Source organism: Aulonocara stuartgranti, assembly GCF_965226115.1.
Source record: "Aulonocara stuartgranti genome assembly, chromosome: 20".
NCBI lineage: Eukaryota > Metazoa > Chordata > Actinopteri > Cichliformes > Cichlidae > Aulonocara > Aulonocara stuartgranti.
In genome coordinates, this window is record NC_138956.1 from 11299506 (window position 1) to 11323327 (window position 23822).

General features: G+C 39.3%; 1 protein-coding gene across 3 annotated transcripts in view; it reads right to left on the minus strand.

Annotated features, from left to right (window-relative positions):
- The window catches only part of ptpn11b (protein tyrosine phosphatase non-receptor type 11b), a 36546-nt gene extending 16470 nt beyond the window's left edge, over window positions 1-20076 (minus strand). For 2 of the 3 annotated variants that reach the window (XM_082520148.1, XM_082520147.1), the window contains exons 1-2: window positions 19929-20076; window positions 5363-5485 (exon numbers count right to left, since the gene is read on the minus strand). In XM_082520148.1, coding sequence (XP_082376274.1) covers window positions 5363-5485; window positions 19929-19942 — 137 coding nt within the window. In that variant the 5' untranslated portion in view covers window positions 19943-20076. Of the gene's footprint in view, window positions 1-5362; window positions 5486-10792; window positions 10882-19928 lie in introns of those variants that run through there. The other variant, XM_082520149.1, reaches the window with a different exon arrangement.
- Between the last annotated feature and the right edge of the window lie 3746 nt (window positions 20077-23822).

Here is a 23822-nt window from a genome sequence, read left to right on the forward strand (position 1 = left end):
CAGACCATCTATCTAATCTGCAGGTCGAGATGCAGCAGTCTCTTCTCTCTTTCAAAATGATTATCAGTTAATGGTCATATCAAATAGCACAAAGCCCATTTCCCTCCATCACTTTTTTGTTGTGCTAATGAATTTTACATTCCTTTTTTCTTTCTTTCCATCCTCCCACTCAACATATCATTAATCCTATCCTCCATTCTTGTATTTATCTGTCCCATAATCTATCCTTCCCTCCACTCCCCTCTCTCAGTGTGTCCTGGTAATTGCTTCATGGCTCTATTAGTGGCTGTTGGCAGGATGCCACAGGTCTATAGCTGCGTTACAGGCCCCTCCTCAACTCTCCGGCCAAAGCCTCCTGTTCTCTAAGAGTTTAACACCATTAACTCTGTAATGAGGCAAACGCATCCTAACACATTTTCATTCTCTTCTCTCAAAATCTGACATTGTTTAAGAAATCCATATAAGTCATAAATGCTTTGGTCATTTCAGTGATCAGGACAGAATTTGTTTTGTTTCTGGATCACTCGTCTGTTCCAGTACACATTAACCAACACTGTCACCATTCTGACAGGAGTACATGCATAATTACAGTTGCTGGCATTCACAACCATAACATTTATTGCCATTAAGTAGTAACTCTGAACACCTGACAAATACAGCATGAATTATTAGGTACATCAGCAAATGTGCAAATTATGTCAGGTCGCATCCTGATGCAGAAGAACAAATAAGAAATTTGATTAAAACTTCCAAAACGCATCGGATGGTTAACGATCCAGCAGTAGAAGACAGCAGTTACGTGCAAAGCTAGCAAGCTGGTGCCCATATCCTCAACGCATCATGCACAGCTACTCTAAAGACAGTCTCCTACTGCTGCTGAACACATACGATCCCCTCCAACAACTGAAAACTGTTTTTAATCTTCATTTTATCAGGTTCATTTACATGTAAAGAAATGAAATGATTATTTATTTTAAAAATATTTAAAAACAAAAACAAGCATGCAGGAAAATCAAAATGAAAAGTCAAGGAGAATTAAACCAACTAAATGTTTATTATCCAATTTAAATGCTAAATCAGTGTGTCCAACAACATGTCCTACCTGTGACCTGGAAATGCATCTTACTGAACAATCCATTTGATACATCACAGGTGATGTATACAAGAGGTGTGACAGATGGACTCTAAATAGAAAAGGATTGCTCAGTAAAGGCTGTATTAGTCATTTAAAATGATCCGCTGCGATTTTAATGCCTGTACGTTTCAGCGTTATGGTAAAAATGGTAAAAGATTCAATGCCAGCAGAGTCTCACAGTGTGTTGCACTTCAAATTTAACAAAGTAAATGTATCATCAACACTGTTAAGCTTATGTGACAGATCATGAAATCCAGCAGCAAGTTGCAACAAAACAATGGAAGGTTGAAGTAGCCATGTCACATGACTCAAAGCAACGTCAGTTAAAAAGAACAGATCAGAAGCATCGATTTCTCATCGTGTTAAATGCTCTGCTCCTGCTTTCTCGTGTCTCGGATGGAAGGTGAGGAGAGCAATGCAAAAATGCAAAGTGAGGATAGCATACATGGGAGTACACTAATGCACCTCAATTTCAATGAGTGATTTTTGCTGTTTTTTTTCCCACTGACCTAATAACCTAACATCAAATATAAAACGGGCAGTAACACAACTCATTTTGTTTATTTGTTTTGTTTTTTAAGCTCAGAGTGAAAACTAAACTAGGAAAGAAGGATTAAAAACATTTGTAACAACAACAAAAACAACGCTATGCATGATCCAAGCTCCCGAGCAGCAAACATTACTGACCAATTTACCAAATTATCCCAAAAATACAGAATATTTAGCTTTTAGTCAGATGACAAAATACATAACCTTTACAATCTTTAACTCACCGACTCAGCATATATACACACACACATAGTGAGTCACAGTAAAATTTAGTAAGTTTGATTTAAAGCTTGATTAAAATTGCATTTAAGCTGCACCAGAATCCCCTTTTGCTGAAAACACAGAGAGCATGCAACATGACAGTGCCCTTGATTATGCTATGCGCCGGTTTACATGGAGGGAACCCAAGTGAAAGCACAAAGACACATGATTTGCACTTCCTCTACATCTGATCACCACATTGTTAAACTGCAGCTTATTAACAACCAGAGCTGCTACCAGATCACAATACTGCACATGTGCAGTATTAGTCTCCATATTCTAGCCACACCACTGCATAAAAGTGAAGGGTTGTTTTTTGTTTTTTTTAAATATAAATAATATATAAATCAGTTTTTCTAAACTAATACACTGACAAGATGAAGTCCACAAAACACAGACAACTGAGAAATGGACTACTTAAAAACCACATACTTATCCATCTGCAAAGCCTAGGACATAAATTATTGCTTGTTTGCCCTAAAGCTATTCCAAGCAATATTTTTGCACTAATAGATCCTGACACTTCTGAGAAATCTCTTTTAAAGTACACTTATCAACCTGAAGTTGATACAGTTTTGGCCTCTACTTCAGTTCATCTTTATGTGTTTTTCAGTACAACTACACCCTATTAACCGGACTTCTAAAAGAAAAAAAAAAGGAAAAAAAAGACAAAAACAAATATGTCCCAAAAAGAATTTCAGTATTTAAGCATCTTCTACATCTCGAGACTGTCCCAACAGAGAAAAAACAAAACAAAACAAAACCCACCATAGCAGAGTGACTTGTAACAACTGAGAAACCTGCCTGTCAGCCTACATTTTCATAAGCAGGAAAAGGTATCCAAGCTCAAAGACAACCTCTAATATTTGAGCATATGGACAACAATCATTTCTACTACTGGCAGTTCATAACAGCTATCGCTGGACTAAACAATAGCTGTACTTCCACTGCAATTAGGAAGGTGAAGTCTAAACACGAGCTGAGGAAGTAAGCATCAATAATTCATGAGTAGACAGCATCCTTATGGTATTGTATATGGAAATGCTAAAAACGGCTCCGACAGCAGTCTCGGCTGTCGCGTCACTCTCTGTGCTGACCTGCATGTCTTTTTCAAACTTTTAAGTCTCCAATATTAACGGAGGGTGTTAAACCAGGCAATCTCATGAAGTGAGAAAGAACATTAGTACAGAGACCTGCTGAAAAGATCGTTTTCCCCATGCTGACTAAATATAGTGTGAATATTTTTCTTCTGCAAATGCAGTTAAAATTCACAGATTGGTATCCACAACAATAAATGGTGAAATGCTACTTGAACTTGACTATAAATAGCATGGATGCAGTGGAAACACATCTGAGTAAACCCAGGCTAGAATTACATAACACAGAGGCTTGAAGAAAATCCAGTCGCTCTCTGTGGTAATCTGCCCTGCAAAAATTCTCTCTTAAGATTGCCCTTAAAATTTCTCCTTGAGTTCTTTAGAGGCTATAAAGAGCATGAAAAATGATGGAGAAAACTTGACCAGACTTTTCTCCTTATAAAGTTTGCCTCGTATATAAATTAAGGCCAAACTTTTTCCATCGCAAACTTTCCCCATCTTTGAATTTTCTGAAACTCTGAGCTGATTACATTTTCAAAACCCTCAAAGAGCTCTTATTAGCGTTTTAGACTTCAGAGAAGCAGCTATGTCCGACCCCCTCCTTCTTATGTTCACCTCGTGGAACAGAGTAGATGGGAGAAAGGGGAGAAACGAGGAGATGATGTTCGGAGGGAAAGATAAGCAGGGAGGGAGGGATGGACCTCAATATTCATATAGTTATAGATGCCAAGACTGACTATTACGATAATCAGACATGAGTCATTATGGCCTTTCCAGGCAGCTACATTTGGTTCTCTCTGGGTTTTTTTGTGCGATTCATCTAAAAATTAGCACAAGCTTGCACAGTCATATTTTTGTAATAAACACAAAATAAACCTTTATTCCCATTTCTAATATTTTCTGCATTACTTAAAAATGTTTTTATGTTTTAGATGAACTTCAAGTGAAACAATTAACTCAATTTCATACTTTGTTTTGTGTATTGCATTCAACATATAGTATAGTGAGATCAGTAGGTGGCAAACAAGCAGCTTTTTTTTTTTCTTTTTTAAATTGTCAAGTGTTTTTATTGTGAAGTTACACAGACTCTTCCTTGCCCTTAGTTCAAAGTGACCTACCTTCCGTAGCAGGTGGTGAGTCTCTGCAGCTTGGCCACTTGACCTCTTTGTGCATACATCTGTGTTTAAGTCTGTCAAGATCACAAGCTGCGGCTACAACTTACTCCACCGACCTTCCTGTGTGTGACATTTACTACAACCTCACCGCAAACACAAACCACAGGCAGCGAAGGTCAAAGCCTTAATAGGCCCCTCACTCTTTAACATCTTTTAAAAGCCACTGCCTGTCTAACTACCCCGTTTCCCTTTCATCTGTTTTTCTACATTTCATTCTCCCTCTTACTCGCTCACACACTCTCCCTTGCCTAATGTCACTGCCAGCTACAGTCACAGTAACAAATGCGTCTGGGCTTTCTTCCAAGAGCTTGGCCGACTGATCCATCTCTTAAAAGCTTCCGTTGCCAAGGAAGAGCCACTCTTCAAACTCTCTCTTCTTCTGTCTCAGTTTGTTTCCTGCTCTCCGTAATCACCACAGCATGTAGTGCACAGTTTATTTACCAGAAACTCCACACCACACATACTACACACAGTGGTTCTTAAAGAGATTAAGAGAAATAAGGCGTGAGTGACAAGTTTGAGTGAACACTTTTCTGTGCTTGTCTAACTCACTTTAATTTAAGCCTGCTGTCCAAAATTAAGATTTTCTGGTTGTGTAGTGTCAAAATTGACAAAAATCACACCATGGAAAGTGTTATCCAACATGTTCTTAGAAACACTTGCGCAAAACAACTCCCGTTTGATACAATTTCTCTACCCACAGGCGAAATGTGGAGTCACTTGCTGAGACACCAGTTTCTGAGACTCTTCTCAGAAAAGCCTCGTCTCTCCTGAGAATTTAACATCCTACATTTTTCAGACCAGTGCAGTGTTACGTCTTATTCTCAGGCTGAAAACTGACCAGTACAATTCTCGCTGAACCGAGCACCTTACCTTTGCACTCCTGAGGTTTGTTTGTGTAATTTTTGATCATGTAGTCACACAGGCTTAGTTATTTTTAGACATGGCTAGATTGCCTTTAAATCACTGTGCATTTCCTCACTAGCCCCTGTCAAACACCATAATCAGTGTTTTCCATAGATAATCACTTGCCTCTCTAATCAACCAAGTAGCTTGTCCATATGACAGGAGACCCATGCATTTGAGGATTTAACTTGGTACTGTTGAGAACACTGAGGTTAAGTGGGGAGCACAGATACGTTTACCTGACAGAGAGGGTAAAATCCCCCGGGTTGCTCTTGCTCGGCCGGGCCAGAAAACTGCCGTGGACTCCCCGGGTCAACAGGAGCTGCTCTGCCTCGATTCCGGTAATGTTGGGGTGAAACCACCTAAATATTTGTGCACAAAGAAATGGCAAAAAACAAAAGACTAATCAGTGCATATATAACTGCCATACATATTCGAGTATTTTACATCAAAAACGTTGATGGACTTGCAGTGCTTTACCTCCATTGGTGTACAGACCTGTTATATAGAGTGGTCAAAATGGATGTACTGTAAAACTGGCTTTTGCCTACAACAGTTTATACAACACTGTACAAAAACTCTATTGATTAATTCAGCTATGTTTTATATGACTGCTTTCTGCTATCATGACACTGGTGGACTAGCATACAGTGTGCCTTATTTAAAAAGTACACGTTCTTCCTTGATGAGTCAATGAATACATACAAACTGTATGTCCTGTTCTGGTTTGAAAAGGAAGGACACCAAAGTTTACAGTTCTGCAAAGCCAAAGCTAATAATTGCATGTTACTTCCTCTCTTGCCAAACATGACAGGCAAATATTTATCCCGACCATTTCTCAGGTACAGTTAGAAGAAAAATGATCATGAACACTTTGGGTTCACCATGATTGCAGAATTGATTTCTAACAGGAATACAACATGTAGTGTGGGCTTCACCTTAGGTGGCAATATGGAAATAGTTTGGCTGAACACAAATATACATTTCATGCTTCTTGAACTCACAGTGTAATCAGTCAGTGAGCACACTGGAAAAAAGTAAACTCTTGAATTTAGTGACTCGTAAAACCCCCACTAATAACAACCACCACCATCAGATGTTTCCTGTTGTTGCTTTTGAAACCATTTCTGGAATATTTTTGATTAAACATGTTTCTTCAGCTTATGTCACAACATGTGAACTGGGTTATGTTCAAGCTTAAGAGTACAAACATTTTCTTCTTTTATAACCAATGTGTACTTGGGAAAAAAAAAAAAGAAAAGAAAAGAAAAAGAAAAAGATCTTTTACGGTTTAATTACTAGTTCTGTTGCTGATTACAAGGCCCTGAAGTATCCTCAAAGCATGATGCTTCCTCCATCATGCTTTGCATTTAAGATGAGATTTAAGTGTTAATGTGTAGCATAACTTCAACTCTCTCATCTGTTCATGGAACACATCCAAGAAAGGTATGAAATAATTCAGTTTATTTCTAGAGGTGTGATTTCCTTTGTAGGTTTTGTCTATCAAACATTTCTTATTCTGATATCGTACTGAATATTCTCCACTTGTAGACAGTTTGCCTTTTTCTTAGTGATTAATACGTCGGTTGTTAGAAATGCATTTGCAGCCTTTTGCAGTTGTGCATTTCAATAACGCTTCATCTAATACCTCTGAAAGTTGTGATCGATGCACCAAACCTTTTTGTTAAGGAAAGCAGACTTTATAAACAAATGAAAAATACAACTCCTTGTGTGTCATTAGTATTAAAGAGGCAGTGAGAAGGTAGTGCCGTAATGTCCCAGTGAATGCTGTATATCAGCTGTGTGGATTTAGAGCCCATGTTTAAGCAGGGATCATTGGGTTAAACCTCCCCAACTAATGTGTGCCATTGCCAGCTAATCCAACGCACCACTAGCCATCCAGGACTGCATTATTGTATCAAAGTACAGAGAGCTGACAAAACTGACATGAAATAGAATAAATAAACAGTACTTTGTGGTCCATCATGGGTGACACAAAAAATTGCAGTGGTTCAGTGACATAATCGCTTTTATAAACAGGCTCCAAAAACCGTGCCATTTTCAGAAATGTCAACACATTTGGCAAGAGCGTAAAAGCTCTCCAAACTTCACTGATAACAACGTCATTCTCTTCCTATAATACATGAAATTCATTTCTCAGCCCACAAACTACTAATACATGATCAGAGGTTGAGCAACGAAAACTGGCACACAGGTACAATCTCATCTGGATTAGATATTAAAAAAAAAAAAAACTTTCCAAAATGAGTATGAATCCTAAAATAAAAAGGCATTTCACAAAAGTGTCACATGACTTCAGGTAGCCAAGATTTTGAAAATTATTGAAAAATGGTGATATCTATCACACGTCTTTGTCAATATATATTAATCTCTGCACTGTAGTTCAAGTCCCAGCAGACAATCTTTCAGTGCTATATAGTCAAAGGAGACATTCAGGAGTCAAGTCCTCCAAGAGAAACAACAGTGTCAAAACAGAGACCTCGTTACTTACAATAAAGTGAAACTGATTTATACACATGAATAAATTACCATTATTGTGCACATGATCTAGCACTTGGCAACAGTATAACCAAGACTTCCGGGCACGACACCAAAGGTTGTATATTAATACTTTGAAAACCAAGTGCTCTTCACTCCCACTGCACACAGAGAATATGAATTGGACAATCATTTAACTGCATTATTCCTGAGAAGATAATATCTGAAAGCTTTAACAGCGGGCGAGCATTTAGGCGTTGCCGTTTTTGTACACTGTATGACACAAACTCATGACAGTAGGATAAAAATAAAACTCATGTGTCAGCTCAGCAGATCTTGTGTCACCTGAGAGCGGCAAATACACATGAGAATACTTTTGTGGTCACTGCTATTGCAGGGTCTGAATCTCAGCTCGAGTTATGCGACACAGTGCTTTCTATTAATTTCCTTAATAACTTGAAACCACGGTAACGAGGATAGGTAAGCCTGCTCTTGGGGCTTTAGGCTTTACTAACTTGAGGAGAAAAAAAGTATCAAATTTAATACATTTTAAAAGGATGAAATTCCTTTTATACACAGTCTTAGATATTGATTTTTATTTAAGTCACGAAGTGAAACTGACAGCATCTACACCACAGAGTAGCCTGACCTGCTTTGACAGTGGAGAAACATGAGAAGAGTGTGGGAGAGACAGGTGGGGTGAGAAGCAGACAATACAGGTGCAGGGGTAATGATGCCAAATGTAAGGGCGTGATAAATGACAGAAACTAACAACCTTGTTGTTGTTGTTATTCTTGTGTATGTTGGGCGGGGTCTTCAATGTAAACAGACCAGTATGACATAAAAACCTAAAATTTATGAATTCATGTGAACAGAGACTCATGTCCAGTGAAAATGAGACCCTCAGCCAAGACCTGAACCTGACCACTTGCAGCTAACAGACCACACCAGCCATCTGACAGACATCTGACCCAGACTAAACCTGGCCTCCCTCTTTAACTTTACCAGGGGGCAAAGCAGCACTACAACACGTTCATGCTAGCAGACAGATCATAGGGGAGACTTTACAACTAACTTGGAAATGTTTACATGAGGATTTGTCATAAATACGTACAAGAGTAGAGGGTGAACTGGACAAGGCATTCCTTGTAGCATTAAATATCTCTGCAAGCCTATTGGGGATATTAAACATGGACAGACAGGAAATGACTCAAGGGCAGTGGGAGACTGATAAAAGTAATATCTGAAATACTTAACGTAGCACATTCATCTGGCCGAGTATGTTGTCTCCAGATAGCAAAAAAATAAATAAATATATTATAAACAGGAAAACTGTTACGGGCAACACAATAACGATATTCCCTTTTAAATATAATCAAACTTTCAGGCTAAAAGAGCCTATCTAGCCTATTTCATTTTTGCCTTCCTCCATACATGTTTGTCATGTACTGTTCAATTCAACAAAAAGTTGTTAGAACAAAACCTCAAAAAGACGGCCTAATTAACCAAGTTCTTTAATGTTTTTGGTACTGATGATAAAACACAGCACTGAACTGTTATGGTTGAAATTAGTCCAATAGATTCTTTTTTAAACTTTTTAAAACTTTAAATATATAAATAACAATATAAAAACTAACTATATCTCTGTGAATTATTTAGGCAACTATAGTAAACATACTTTCAGAATCAAAGCAATGACCCATTTATATGGATTAAATGTTGCACGCAGGAAAGACAGCTAAGGTTAAGACAGCACCCAGTCTTGAGATTGATCGACTCTTCCCAGCATCTTTGAGAACGCGTCAGGGGACCTCACTACACATATAGTATTTTTCACACAAATATTACTTGGGAAGGCTGTGCAAGTATGTATGGTGACTTATTTTAGGATTTTATTATTTTTATTTCTTTGGCCATCTAAGAATACAATGGATAATTCCCCCCACCCCCACTCTTGTTTTGAATATTCAGCTGCCCCTCTAGTGAGTCTCTCATCCTACTGTTAGTCTCCAGCTTCACCATACTGAACTACAGCTGGTGACAACAGCCTTTATACTTCCCTGGGGATCCGCTTAGAGAGCAATGCTAACCAGCAACTGCAGCAGGCTGAGAATTGGTTTATATATTGCTACAGAGACTGTAGAGCAGAACAAGAACGACAGTGGCCAGCTGGAGTCCAAGTTGCTGGAGCTGGAGGCCGTCAAATGTAATGTAAGGTAATGTAAAGTAAATGTAAGTGTGACTCACTTGACAGCTAAATATTTTTAATAATAACTTCAGAAAGTGCAGGAGTACATTTTTCATCTGTAATTCAAGCTTTCATTATTTTGTTACAAATTAGATTCCTTTAAAAAAATTTTTTAAAAAGCCTGTGGTTTTTGAGTGCGCTGGTAATTTTCCTTTTGCCATGAGAGTAAATTATTTGTAAGAGCATTTAACCAAACATTTTTGTATCATATCATGTTACTTATTTAGGGATGGGAATAGTTACAAGCAGAGCCGGCCAGTGCCTTTAGGTTACTAGAACGAGGAGCCAATAACAGGTCATGGGTGGTGGACAGATTTGTGGTATTGTTTTTAATCCTATGCAGATTTATACTGAAAATAAAATCAGTGGGACACAAATACCTTATGTCATTAATCCATTTCTAATCCATCAGAGCATGTCTGCAACTCCACAAGTTATCACAACAATAGAAATGGGCTGGACCAAATATCACTGACAACAGAAGCAATTACAGCAGACTGTTCACTGTGCCAGGTTTACAGAGGCAAGAGTGCACCTCCCCCTCTGTGCTAATACAAAAAAACCCCAAAAACAACACAAAAACCCAAGACACAAACAATTCAACAACATTTGTAACAACTAGAGTGTACTTCTAACCTCTTAACTTCACATTGACACATTGCATCAGTTATGTCAAGGCAATATTGCATTTGTATGCACACATTAAAAAAAAAAAAGTTATTAACTGCCAGGTCTCCACATGCTTTCAAGTTTCCATGTTATACTTAAATTCTTTCTTCAATGCATTTAATTAATAAAAACTATAGATATAAAGGCATTATTAAAAGGAAGAGGATGTGCTAAAGCAGGGTTAGGGACATTCCTATTGAAAACAAAAAATAAATAATACAAGACAAGCTGAATGGGATCATTTCTGCCCTACCTCACCATTGTGGTCGAAGCTTGCCACAGCCCCTTGCTTCAGCAGCCTCAGAGCTTAGTAATCCAGCACTGGGCACTGTTACACAAGGGAGGGTGGGAGGGAGAGAAGGAGATATAGAGACGAAAGCGGGAAGGGTGTAAAAAAGTGTTAAAAGTGTTACTGGGTTAGACTGAGTGAGACAGAGACGACAGAAGTGGAGGGGGTGCTTTGTAAGAGTGTGTGAGAGAGAGAGTGAGAGAGATAATGTGCAAGAGGAAGAGTAGACAAGGGGGAGGGGGGCTTTAATCTGGGATTTGGATGAGCATGAGCGGGCCTGATACCAGCACCCGTCAGTGCTATCAGCAGCCCCACGTCCCCACCCCCTCTTCCCTCCTTTGCCACCTTAGATGAACGTGACAGGCACTAGCTGACTGTAGGGCTGCCACGATTTGTCGACTAGTCACGATTACGTCGACTATCAAAATCGTCGACGACTGATTTAATAGTCGACGCGTCGTTTGAAACTTTGTACGATCACAAAAGACGCAGGAATAAGTGGCAGGATTTAAGAGTGTAATAACGGACTGAAACAGAAGATGGCAGCATTGCATGTACAAGGATGTCAGCTACCGTTAAACCCCGAAGAAGAAGAAGAAGAAGAAGAAGAAGAAGAAGAAGAAGCAGCTGTGTCCCAGAATTCATAGCGCGGCCCAGCGCAGTTTCCAACAATGGCGGCAGCTAGTTAGTTTTAATGTTACTCTTATTATTCTTTCTGGGTCACAAAATAAACGTTTAACATATTTTCAGGCGAGAATGTAGCTGTGTAAACCTCAAATATCTGCTCAGTTTATCAGGACACCACATATTTTCAAAAGCGCTCCGACGTTTTCGGAGACATCTGTTACCCACTAGCTCGTTAGCGAGCCGGGGGCTAGGCTCACTAGCGCCGTGAGAACACCGGACTCCCCGCAAATCGTTTTCAAACCCACCGCCGTCTTTCGCTACTCAGGTTAAATATATATGAGTCACTTAGATAACTTAAAATGTTATTGTTTGGCTTTTTTTTTTAGTATTTTATTTGTTCCTGAGTAAATCAGTTTGTCTGAGATTAAAGTTATAGTTTTTACACAGCTGAATAAACGTCAAGCAGACAGCTGATTATCAGAAGTGTGAGATGCTCCAGAATATACTCCAGTGTCCTGTTATATTTTAGATAGCAAGGAGTTTATTAAACTTCACCGAAACAATCTGCAAATTTCATTAAAATTTAATAAACTATCATCTTGTCTTTATTTTTAGTTAGCACAGACCTTAAACACTTAAAGCTGTAAGCTAATGATAGTTATATAAGAGCAGATGCTGCTGGTGCAATAAGCTGTAGTTTTACGTCTAATGGATGATGATCTGATTAGTCGACTAATCGCAAAAATAATCGGTGACTAGTCGACTATCAAAATAATCGTTTGTGGCAGCCCTAGCTGACTGGTAAACCACCATCTGCCGTTCTCCCTTCAGTCTCACTTTCTGTGCCCCAGTTGTACCCTCAGAGGGTCTCACGCTAGAGTTCACTCTGATCCTAAAGCTAATAGAGCCTTCTCTGGCTACGGGGTCCTCACCATCTTGTCTGAGGCTAAATACAACAGCTGTGTTGCCTGTGCCTGGAGATTAAACATGCCGTAGTTACACCAGATCATAGTTAGTCATCGCCAAGCTAAAGCCCTCAATCCAGCCAATTCAGCAGTATGCCATTAGCCTATTAATTTCACATGGGTGGGTCAGGAGGCTTTACACATGAGTTAGAAAATAAATGCAGAGAACAAAAGCTGCAGTTCAACTCTTAACTACCTTACAGTGAATTTTAGATTGTACAACAATCTGAAAGGACCTGTATAATCTGACTGAATCTACTTTAATTATTATCAGTCTAGTATCTGCAAATACTATTATGAATGCAAACTACTTGGGGTTAAACAAATAACCACCTAAAGAGTGACTAATAAAACAAAGCACCTGTAACCACATAAGCTGTTTTGGGAGTTTGTAAATATCATCCCAAAGACAAATTCATACTTTGCTCTGTTCACAGTGTATGTGGGATATGCAGTCAGAGCTATAAATGTGTGTGCAAAAACTACACACCATTTTAGGGGTTAGGTAGTCTAGTAGAAAACCATTGAGATTCAAAGCTGCCCAATTTATCTCATGAGATCCTAGTACTACTTTTCTTCTGATGCCCATAGATTCATGTTAAGTTTGAAGATTTAAAATGTACAAATGAAAGCATTAAATTACAGACACACTAGCAGAATAATGCGCAATAAAGTGCAAAATTATCTCCTGATCACAGCTTCTTACATACCAGAAGTATGTCAAATTGTAAATATCTTTCCAAGGGCCACTTTAAAACTGACAATTAAAAATGTTCATCTTTATACAATGTTAAGTCCCTGCTTTAAAAAAAGAAAAGAAAAAAGTATGTAATGGCCACATTGTTACAGTAGTACAGCACACATCTAAACTCAAGAGACTACTTCAAAGCAACTCCCCTACTAATGAAAAACAATGTCCCCAAAATTATGTTGTTTAAGATGAATTTATATAGGAGTGAATTCTGAAAAGTCTTGAAAGCAAACTCAACAGCATGCCGCGTCTATAAAGCCTTATCCATATTCTCTACCAGCCTCGTTCATGACTACAGGAGTGACTCAGGGCTTTCCAAGAATAGGATTGCCTTTGACAACCACCAGACGCCCCATTTCCCTGCATCTGGCCTTGGGCAGTGAGGAGAGGAGATACAACACAATGAGAATGAGATTTCAAATAGTCTGGTATATATCTGACGAGATGTCGACAGGAAAGTAGAGGTAAAAAGTGGTGGTACTGTGGGAGAGACGGGGGCAGCTGGGAGCTGCAGGTTAAGCCTTGGGCAGCTTGTGGGGAAACAAGCCTAGTGTGCATCCAGCCACCACTCTATCCTCTTACATAATGTCTCATGTTCAATATAGGCTATTTAAAGCATGCCTGTCTAGGCCTGCTGACAAAAAGGTGATATACTTAGTAGCCACAGTGCAGCATGAAAGCCTCTGCTAGGACTATATTGGTCACAGACAAGCCTGGGGTGTGGATTTTGGTAACACTGCAGTTATTTTTAGCCCTGCTGATGATCTGGAGTATTTACATGAGGTGAAAAACCCACTTCAATAATTCCCTTCTGTGTAGAACAAGTCCTTTCAATGTAGTAGAAAATGCAGAATAAGAAAAACTGTGCCCACGTATGAATGAAAAAAACAAAACAGCAACGTTACTTACACATACAAGCCAAAACATAACTCACTGATTACAAAATTGCCTGTTGTGATAAGCAAAACTGTTAAAAATAACTGAGGGCAATCATAATTCTCTAAGCACGCAAAAACAAGTTATACTGTAGCACAGGGGATAGAGTTTTACATCAACTAAATAGGACTTGGGAAGCTCTCGGTAAAAGCACCAAACATTAGTGGTTAATCAATAACTTGTGTTTTTTTCCACAGACATATGCAAGCCTCTTTTTTAAACCATATAGAAATCACAGAAGCAGATATGGAAGGCAATTACTATAATCACTAAATGCCAGATTTGTTACTGTGAACGGCAAAAAATATGTAGAAAAAGCAATTCTAAATGCCTCGCTTTTTATCTTTAAATAACAAAATGGTAATATAAAATGGTTTATGAGATATTCTCTCTCACGCTACAATAAAAGCAAACAAATTTAAAGGGGCTTAACAGTTTATAAAGGTACTGCTCACTGGCTTGCTTTAGGCATTTATTCCAGAGGAAAATGTTATCAATCACAAGCTTATCATTTAATGCAAATGCAGCCTGTGCTGATACTTTGCTAAGATTTACTGCACCTCATTTTACTATGCAAAACCCAGGGAATGCTAGTTTAAATGTAATTCATGTTTAAGACCTGTAAGCTTGAAATAGGTTGGCGGTTAACACTACATAGATTCATATTGCACACACGACTTTCTGCATGTTTTAATCCACATTTGCTAATGTTCTACATGTCTAACAGACTGCAGGATCACTTGGCTGATAAGAAAATTGGTAACTGGTTGATATGCTCAGATTGAAATCTGTCCAAATTAAGACAAGCATAGCTAACACGGCAGCAATGAACAGACATGTGGGATTTATCTTTCTATCAAATCCCCAGTTTGCTACAGTGTCAGTGTGAAACGTTATAGTTAGATGGTTAATATTAGTCAGAGGGGAGTCACTAACTAATTTTCTCCAGCTTACCTTTTACCAGAGAAAGCACTTTTTAACTGAATCATGAGATAAGCGTGACTAATATTCAAAGTCTGCTATCTACAGAGAGAAGTGGTAGCGGTGGTATTAACCTGATCAAAGCTGAGCTCGGATTTGCACAACTATGAGTCTGGGAGGAATGAGGCTCTGATACGTTAGACATCAAATATTTAGCATTTACCTAAAAAAAAAACAAACAAAAAAAAAAAAACATGTCCCTTCTGCTTTTTAAGCAGGTTACCCTTAAATGTGGGATTCAAAGACCGCAGGCATGTAATGTTTTGTCTAGTGTAGTCTATTAGCATTGTTTTGCGCCTGTATAAATGAATAAAATAAAAGCATGTATCTGGTTTTAAAGAAGAAAAAAAAAAAGTGTGTTCAGAGCACTCATGGAAATGTTGGCAGTGCTATCTTATTCCTCCACATGGGCTGTTGTTTTCCTGTCGGCTTATCGAAAAAACTGACTCACTGTTCTCAGCTGGTCAAATGAGTTTCAGTGACAGACGAGGTCTGTTCCATAAACAAAAGAGGGGCAGAGGTGGTTTCCAATAGTGGAAAGAGTTTGCAACACAGACGCAACTGGCAAAACAGAAATGGAAGTGCGATGTAAAGTGATTCATCATTACATCTTTCTCTGGGCCCACAGTTATGCTGAACTCATTACAATGCCTTATGATTGTTAAATTTATGGTACAGTCACAATGAGGGACAGTACAGATCGTTCCTCTATGATTTAACCGCCACAGACCTGCAGTGAAATAATAACAAAATACATGGAAACTCCGGACCGCCACAATATTATTATGAACTAAAACCCTTCCTGATATGGGGTGTCGGAGTAATATCATCAACAACAGAGTGGGTTGGTTAGATGGCACGTATTGTAGTATTGTTCCCCTGTGGTATTTCAGCTCAGGAAGTTCAGAACAGAGCTGCGGAGCAGCAGTCATACACTGCAAAAACTCAGAATCTTAGCAAGTATATTTGTCTTGTTTCTAGTCAAAATAATCTTATCACAAGACAAAATGAACTAAAGGGTAACATCCCAGTAAGATATATTAACTTGTTTTTAGACAGTAGATCTTGAAACTAGAAATTTTTCACTGTTCCACTGGCAGATTTTTCTCTTATTTCAGGCAAAAATATCTTGTATTAAGTGAAAAAAATCTGCCAATGGAACAAGTGAAAATTTTCTAGTTTCAAGATCCACTGTCTAAAAACAAGTTAATGTATCTTACTGAGATGTTACTCTTCAGTTGATTTTGTCTTGTTTTAAGTGTGATGAGTTTATTTTGACTAGAAATAAGACTTGCTAAGATTCTGAGTTTTTGCAGTGTATGTAGGACAACCAGCGGCAAGGCATAGAAACTGGCAGAGATAAAAACCGCTTTAACCTCAGTGCTCAGTGCTTTCTTCTCCTTCCTCTTAGCCTGGTGGCATTGACCTCTAGAGAAATTGGACTTAGTTGCCGCTAGTGTCCGCTAACTAACAATTGTTCATTATGATTTTTGCTAATGTCTGTAAAAATGCAAGAACTTGGCTGCATGAAAAATAATGAACTTGAGCCTAAAAACAGAAACGACAGCATTTTTTCCCCACCCGTGTTGACTGAAGAAATTAACTGGCTAGCACTACTGAAATTCTAGAGCATCACTAGACACAATCTATCCAAAACTAATTTAATCCAGTAATCCGAAGCATATTCAGTGTTTGGGATACGAGTTAAATTTTAAAGTGAGTTACCAAACTATTACTTGTCTTTTGGTTCTATTTTAACTTGCAGACGTGGTTCATCTACTTTAAGTCTCCATGTGCGCACACGTTGTTTGGTTAAGCTCTTTATGTGTTTATTCAAAACCAAATAAATAACGAGGGGGGGACATCAAACTGAATGGACTCGCCAACATGACCGCAACAGTTTTTTTCCAAACTTTTCCAAGTTTACCATAGATTTCAATTTTACTCAACTGCTTATGCAAAGCTGAGACAAACACCGCACTATTATAAACAAAACTGTGCACGGTGTGTATATTCTCATACCAAGGTCTAACTAGAACTACAAGTGCAAGGGATGCAGGTGCTGCAACATCACCACCGCCATATTTTATTTAAGCAAAAGTTCAACTGTAATGGCTAGTAAATAATATATACTGAAGCATATAGTAGCAGTATGAAACATGAGTTAATATGAAACAAAGCATTAGACGGTTGGCCAAACAATGAAAAGGCAAACTGTGCACAGCTTTAACTCAAGCATGTTTCCACAGATCAGAGCAAATTTATCTTGTAGTGGCGTAGAAAATTATTCATGCTTTTCTACCTGAAAACCTGCGTAACTCAGCTTCAAGCTGTTCAGCCAGACTTCTGAAGAAAACCAGTTGTAACTTCCTGCTTACCAGTTTCTTTTAAAAGGCTACTCATGACCTATAAGGCTTTCCATGGCCCGATGCCAGAGTACAGTAATGAACTCTTAATTCCTTACTATCCAAAAAAAAGCCTCTTAGATCTGCTGGGCTAGTTCTGCTAGCCGTTCCAGAGTCCACATTAAGGTCAAAGGGTGACACAGTGTTTGTTGTACTGGCACCTCCACTTTAATGCAGTCTTCCAGTTAGTACTCAATCTGCCGAAAGAGTTTCTGCTTTGAAGTCCTATCTTAAGACAGTTTTTAAACACACTTGCCTTCTTGTTTGACAACAAGTTTTCTGTTTCCACAATACACCCATAATTTTTAGTTTCTTTTTTTATTTATTATTCTGCCTTTTGGATGTTTTGTAAAGTTATTTTATATGCTTAATTGTGTACTTGCATATTGCTCGTGTTTTTTCTTTTATTTCACTGATGGTTGTTTCTTACCGTTATGCTGCCTATGGACAGCACTTTGTGTTTGCAGCTTAGAAAAGTGCTGTACAAATGAAGGAGCTGGCTGTTCCCTCATTTCCCAAGAGGTCGCCACAGCGGATGGATCTGCATGTTAGCACAGATTTTCTGCCAGATGCCCTTTCCAACACAACCCTCCCATCTCTCCGGGTTTGGGACCGGTGCTAGTAATACACTAACTCATGCCTTCCCAAGACTGGGTTTGTGTCTCCTCATAGTCTCGAACGTGGAATCTTTCAAGTGTAAATACATTTTCTTCATTTTGAAAGTCTGCCACCAATTTAACATGATCCAACCTATCAGTATCAACAGTAAAATCTAGCTGCCAACATTGCATTTTCTTGATTCCACAACAGCCATCATGGGCAAACGAGGGGAAAAACAAAAATGTCAGCAGTCACCTTGTATAGAAAAGCTGTTTCCCCATCTCAAGTCTCTTATAATAGATTAATTTCTCGATAGTATGTGAAATGCCTCAAAAATAACCATAAGAAGAAACTGGAGAGGATCATCCATGAGCAAATCTAACACTTTGCATACAATAAACCCATTTGTTTTTATAGCCCTTAGTACAGCCTGCCTGCTGCAGTACTTAAATCTTCCCGTCTCAAGCCAGAGAAATCATTCAGGAGGATCTACAAATCATTACTAGTCCACAGATGTACATGTGATCCATATTATCCAGCCCAAGGGGTTTTTTTTGTGACATGTCTGCCTCAGTATTAATTCATGGAAAGCAGGCAATCCTGTCCCCATCAAACAGATTAGACTATAAAAGTCGCAAAGATCGTTACAGACAAATACTGTCAGTAAACTAACAACACACGTGTACAATTCACGTACACATTATTAAATCCACTTAGTAATCACAGCTGGAAAAACTTAACCTTTTGTTAGTTCTTTTTTTTCCTTCAAAGTTTAGACACAGCATTTTGATGAGCAGTTTCCTTACTGGTATCGCTCTATGTTTTAACCCAAACTCCCATTTGCTGTCGTCTTATATCGTTACCTTTTCCACTTCTGTCAGGATGGCACATTGTGATCTTTGCACGGTACCAACTCTGAGGGAGTATAGCAACAATTTCCTATATGTGTGAAGCCAATTTGTCTTATTGTGGACTGAACAACACCCAGATCTTTAGAAACATATTTAGCCTTTTTCAGCTTTGTGAATCTTTTCTACAATCCTATGAGAGTGTTTCACAAGAACTGCACACCTTCCATGCCTGTATTTATAGGAAAGGACACCTCTAGCACAACTGGCACTTCCAATCTTATTAATTAGATTACCTGACTCCATGTAGCTTTTAGAGAAACTCTTAAAACAAAAGTTCACTTATTCTTCCTCAGTCTGAACTGCCAGTTATTACCAAGTGTGTGCAATAAAGAGATAGCTGCCTCCACCAGTGTGTGAATGTGAGAGTGAATGAATAGTGGAATTGTAAAGCGCTTTGGGTGCCTTGAAAAGCGCTATATAAATCCAATCCATTATTATTATTATTATAATAATAAGGATTTGCTTTCTCGGAAACAAATGGGGAAAAAATTGTAGTTCTAAAAACAAAATGAAAATGTGAATTACTATAACAGCCTGGAAACAGTGAGGTCCAGGCTTAGGAGCGTTATTTAACTGTAGCAGGTCACGAAATTTGATATAATTTCCAATTTCTTTTAAACATTTAAGCATTTCCAGGCGGGTTAGAGCAGTAAAATCGGTCTTATATCTCAGAGAAAACTCACATTTAAAACACAAGCCTATAATAGTTTCTTTGTATATAGTTGGAAAGGCGAGGCTTCAAGTAATAACGGGGTCTGTGGTACGGGGGGGAAAAAAGTTTAGGCGCCCTGCTCTCGAGCTGGCTGTCTCTCTATCGCTGACCGCTCGTGCAGTGATAATCTGAGAAGGCTCGCGCAGGCTCGCGCGGGCTGTGAAATATTACAGTGGGATTAGTGACAGTTTAAAAAGCAAACTCCAGCTCACCTGCGAGATGTCATAGCAGTCTCTGAAAGCTGTCAAGTGCCCTCAAACGTTCCCCTTCTGGCTCCGCGGAGTTGTTGTGAACACTGAGAGGATGTGTTGAACCTGCGTGCTGGGCTACACATAACTACCGACACGCCTTCCGGTTTTTACCTTCAAAACAAAGGCCTCATTTAAGGGACGGGGGCGTAAAAGGGAAACCCGGAGCGGATTCATTTTTATGTCAGGCTCTTGAACGTATATTACTTTTGAATTGCAATTTTATTTCGCCTTAAAAAACTGAGATTTCAAGCTTCCACTTCTCTTGTTAAAAAAAAATCAAATGATTTATTTATTTTATTATTTCTACAAACTAATTCCGACACTGGTTTGTAGGTGTTTCTTTTGGGGGAGTAGATGTAGAAACCTGTGTAAATGTGGTGCACACCAAACGTCATATCTGACAAACTTCAAGATATTTTAGCCCCAGATTACTGTCTGGAGCTTATAACCAAAAGTAGATCGTTAAGCCCTCACTTCTGAAAAAACACAACAAAAACACCTAAAAACTGCACACCTGTGGCTACTTAACTTAAAACAAGTGGCGTGTTTGCTGCTGTCAGCTGTCATTTCTGTCGCCATAGCTGCTTGTGCTAACTGTTAATGTTTAATATAATTATCAGTAGGAGGATAGTGAAGCTGTAAAGTAACAATATAAAACAGATTTTTTTAAACAACTTATTAGTAATCAACCTCTTTTGTCTGCACAATTGTAAAGCTCAACTACTGTCTTTACAGATAAAGCTTATCTATTTGTTTAGCATTAACATACAGATATACACACATACATAAAGAATGGTAGTGCTGGTGGTGCAGGAGTGGAGTAAGCACTGAGGCAGAGCAGCATTGACGTCACCAGCCTGTGGTTATCAGTGGAGGTTAATCTACTAAGGATGGATGGGCTTATGCAATTGTCTGTGAGCTCACAGGCTTCGCATGTATGGATTTGCATTTCCACTGTTTGACCCAGTGTTCTGCTGCATCCTGCAGACAAACAGAGATGATAGAGTGGGAATTTCTGCTCTCTCTGGAATTTCTAGTAGACGTCTCTCTCTCTTTATCAGGTGCTGTGTGCTTCAGGCTGTATGAATGGGTTTGAACGCAGTTTATTGTTTAGGTGCGGTGATCAGCTAAAAATTATCCCGCCGCATTATGGGGAGGACATTACCTAATGATCGATACCTTGGTGGAAATTCATGAAGACGCTGAGAAATAACTTGTTTTAGTGTTAAAATTGAGCGAGAGAGACTTGAAAAACAAAGTCATTAGCATTTATTGGCTGGGATGCCCTTTGTATATTTTGTGCTGCACCTCCAGGTGCATATTTTAGTAGACAAGTGGTAGAAATTGACTTTGGCTTCTGCATGTGTTGGCGAACACGATCAGTCAGGCTTAAGAGTTTGTGTGTGATTTGTGTTGGGAGGTATTACAAATAGCTGCACTCATTCAGTTTTTATCACCCTGCAGACCCAGTGTCCTGTTGAATCTAGAGGGGGGTGTAAATGGACCTGAGAATACAAAGCCCAGTTTCCCTCGGGGCCTGGAAACCAGGATGTCCCCTCTACCCTGAGGCGGCTGCTTCTATATGCTAATGACCTTTGACCCCCATTTTTGCCTTGAGACTTGCAAATCTGCCTGCACAAAGATTGGAAGAAGTCTGGAAAGGCAAACAAAGAGGTCTTACACTGAGAGTGATGCAACTGGACAGCTGGAGCCCAGTCAGAGATAAAGAACTTTTATTACCATGTAGACATTTAAAAAAAACAACAACAGAAAAACACAAACAAAACTGTAACCTTGGTGGTGGGAAGCCTTTTACACAGAGGGAAGAAGTGTTCGACCATGTCCCAAAACACAAATTTAGTCAGGATTTTTCAAAGAACAGCCTCTTCCATCATGCCATGGTGTTTGGCTTAGGTATGATCTGATGAAATGCGTTCCACTCTGACCTTTGAACAAACTGCACTCCCCAACATGTGCTTAAAAAAAATCTGAAAATCCTCTGTCTACCTCCAAAGCTCTTGCTAAACTCAGCTCTTCTCAGAGCCACTCGGTTTCTCAACACATTCATCAAAATGAGCTTCCTCCATCTCCTAGTTTCAGTGAATCCCGTCTCCCTGGAAAGGTTTGAGCTGAAACTGTCCACGCCCCGCTCTCTCCTCCGTGAGCCACCCGGGATCATCATTTAATTCCTTGTGTACATGTTCTGTTTTGTTTTGATTTAATTCCTGGAAAGAAAGAAAAACCCTTTAATCAAACTACTTGCAGTTATTAACTCGAAAATGATCTTTCCCTCAGTAGGATCCCTCACTGGGCAAAACTATTTCATCCACAGCATTTCATATAGTTTTAATTAACACAAGATGCGGTGTCTTTCTCTGTCATTAGCGAGGAATAAATTAAACTCATTAAATCTCGAGCTTAATGAAAATGCTCGAGACAGATTTGGGATGCGCTGAATGATGTATGAAGCTGTGCAGCAGCTACTTTTTGTTCTTTTTGAATCTGGGACTTTCAATTAGCAGCAGGCCACCGCAGACTGCTGTTTGATGAGTTGAATTATAAGAAGTAAATATCACTCTAGCCAAAAAATGTTGTTTATAGGCGTGTTTACGAGCGTGTTTTTTGCTTTAATTGCTCTTAAAAACTGCTTGGCTTTGGATATTTTGAATGTGAGCAGAAGCCTCTTGTTAGCACAGAGCTGTGATTACCTCAGTTTGTGGTGGAAGACTAATGATCCTGATATTCAAGGTTTCCACTAAACTGCACTTAAAATATTTTAAAACTGACCTGTATATGGAAATACCACAAGCAGCCTGAACCACTGATAAAGGCAGGACGGATCCATGCTTTCATGTTGTTTACACTAAATTCTGACCCCAGTCATCCAACCAGCCAACATTTTTCCAATCTTCAAATGTCCAATGTTTTAGAGCCCATTTGAATTGTATCCTCAGTTTCCTGTTCTTAGCTGACTGGAGCGACACACGCTCTGGTCCATCTGGTCCCACGTGCTGTGTTCAGAGATGGTCTGGTTGTAAAGATTGGTTATCTGAGTTACTGTTGCTTTCCTGTCAGTTCAAAACAGTCTTGTCCCCTGTCCTCTGACCACTGGCATCAAGACGGCATTTTTGCTCATAGAAATGCTGCTCAGTAGATATTTTACTTTTTTGGACAATTCTCCGTAAACCCCAGAGATGGTCATGTGGGGAAGACCCAGTAAATCAGCAGACAGCCTGGTCTTAGTATTGTAGTCATGGAACAACAGTGCTGCATTCAAAGTCACTTAAATAGCCTTTTTCCCTCATTTTGATGCTCAGTTTGAACTCCAGCAGCAGCATGTCTACATACCACAATACACACCCCTCGTCCAAAGGCAGCCTGTCACAACGCGCTCCATCCGGAGATGGACCCCAGAAAAGGAGGATGCTCTGAGAGACTGCTATGACACCACAGACTGGGATGTGCTCCTGAGCCCACATGGTGAGGACATAGAGGGGGCGACACACTGTCTTACAGACTACCTCAACTTTTGTGTGGACACGGTCGCCCCTGCTAAGACGGTACGGTGTTATCCTAATAACAAACCGTGGGTAACACAGGAAGTCAAAGCTGTCCTCAACATGAAGAAGAAGGCTTTCAGGAGCAAAGTGAAGGAGGAGATGAAAGCAGCACAGCGGGAGGTGAAACGCTGCCTGAGGGAAGCAAAGGACACCTACAGGAGGAAGGTGGAGCAGAAGTTGGAGAGGAACAATATGAGGGAGGTCTGGAATGGTGTGAAAACCATCACAGGCCACAACACCAAGAAAAGCACAGTGGGGGGGACTGTGGAGAAGGCAAACGAACTCAACAACTTCT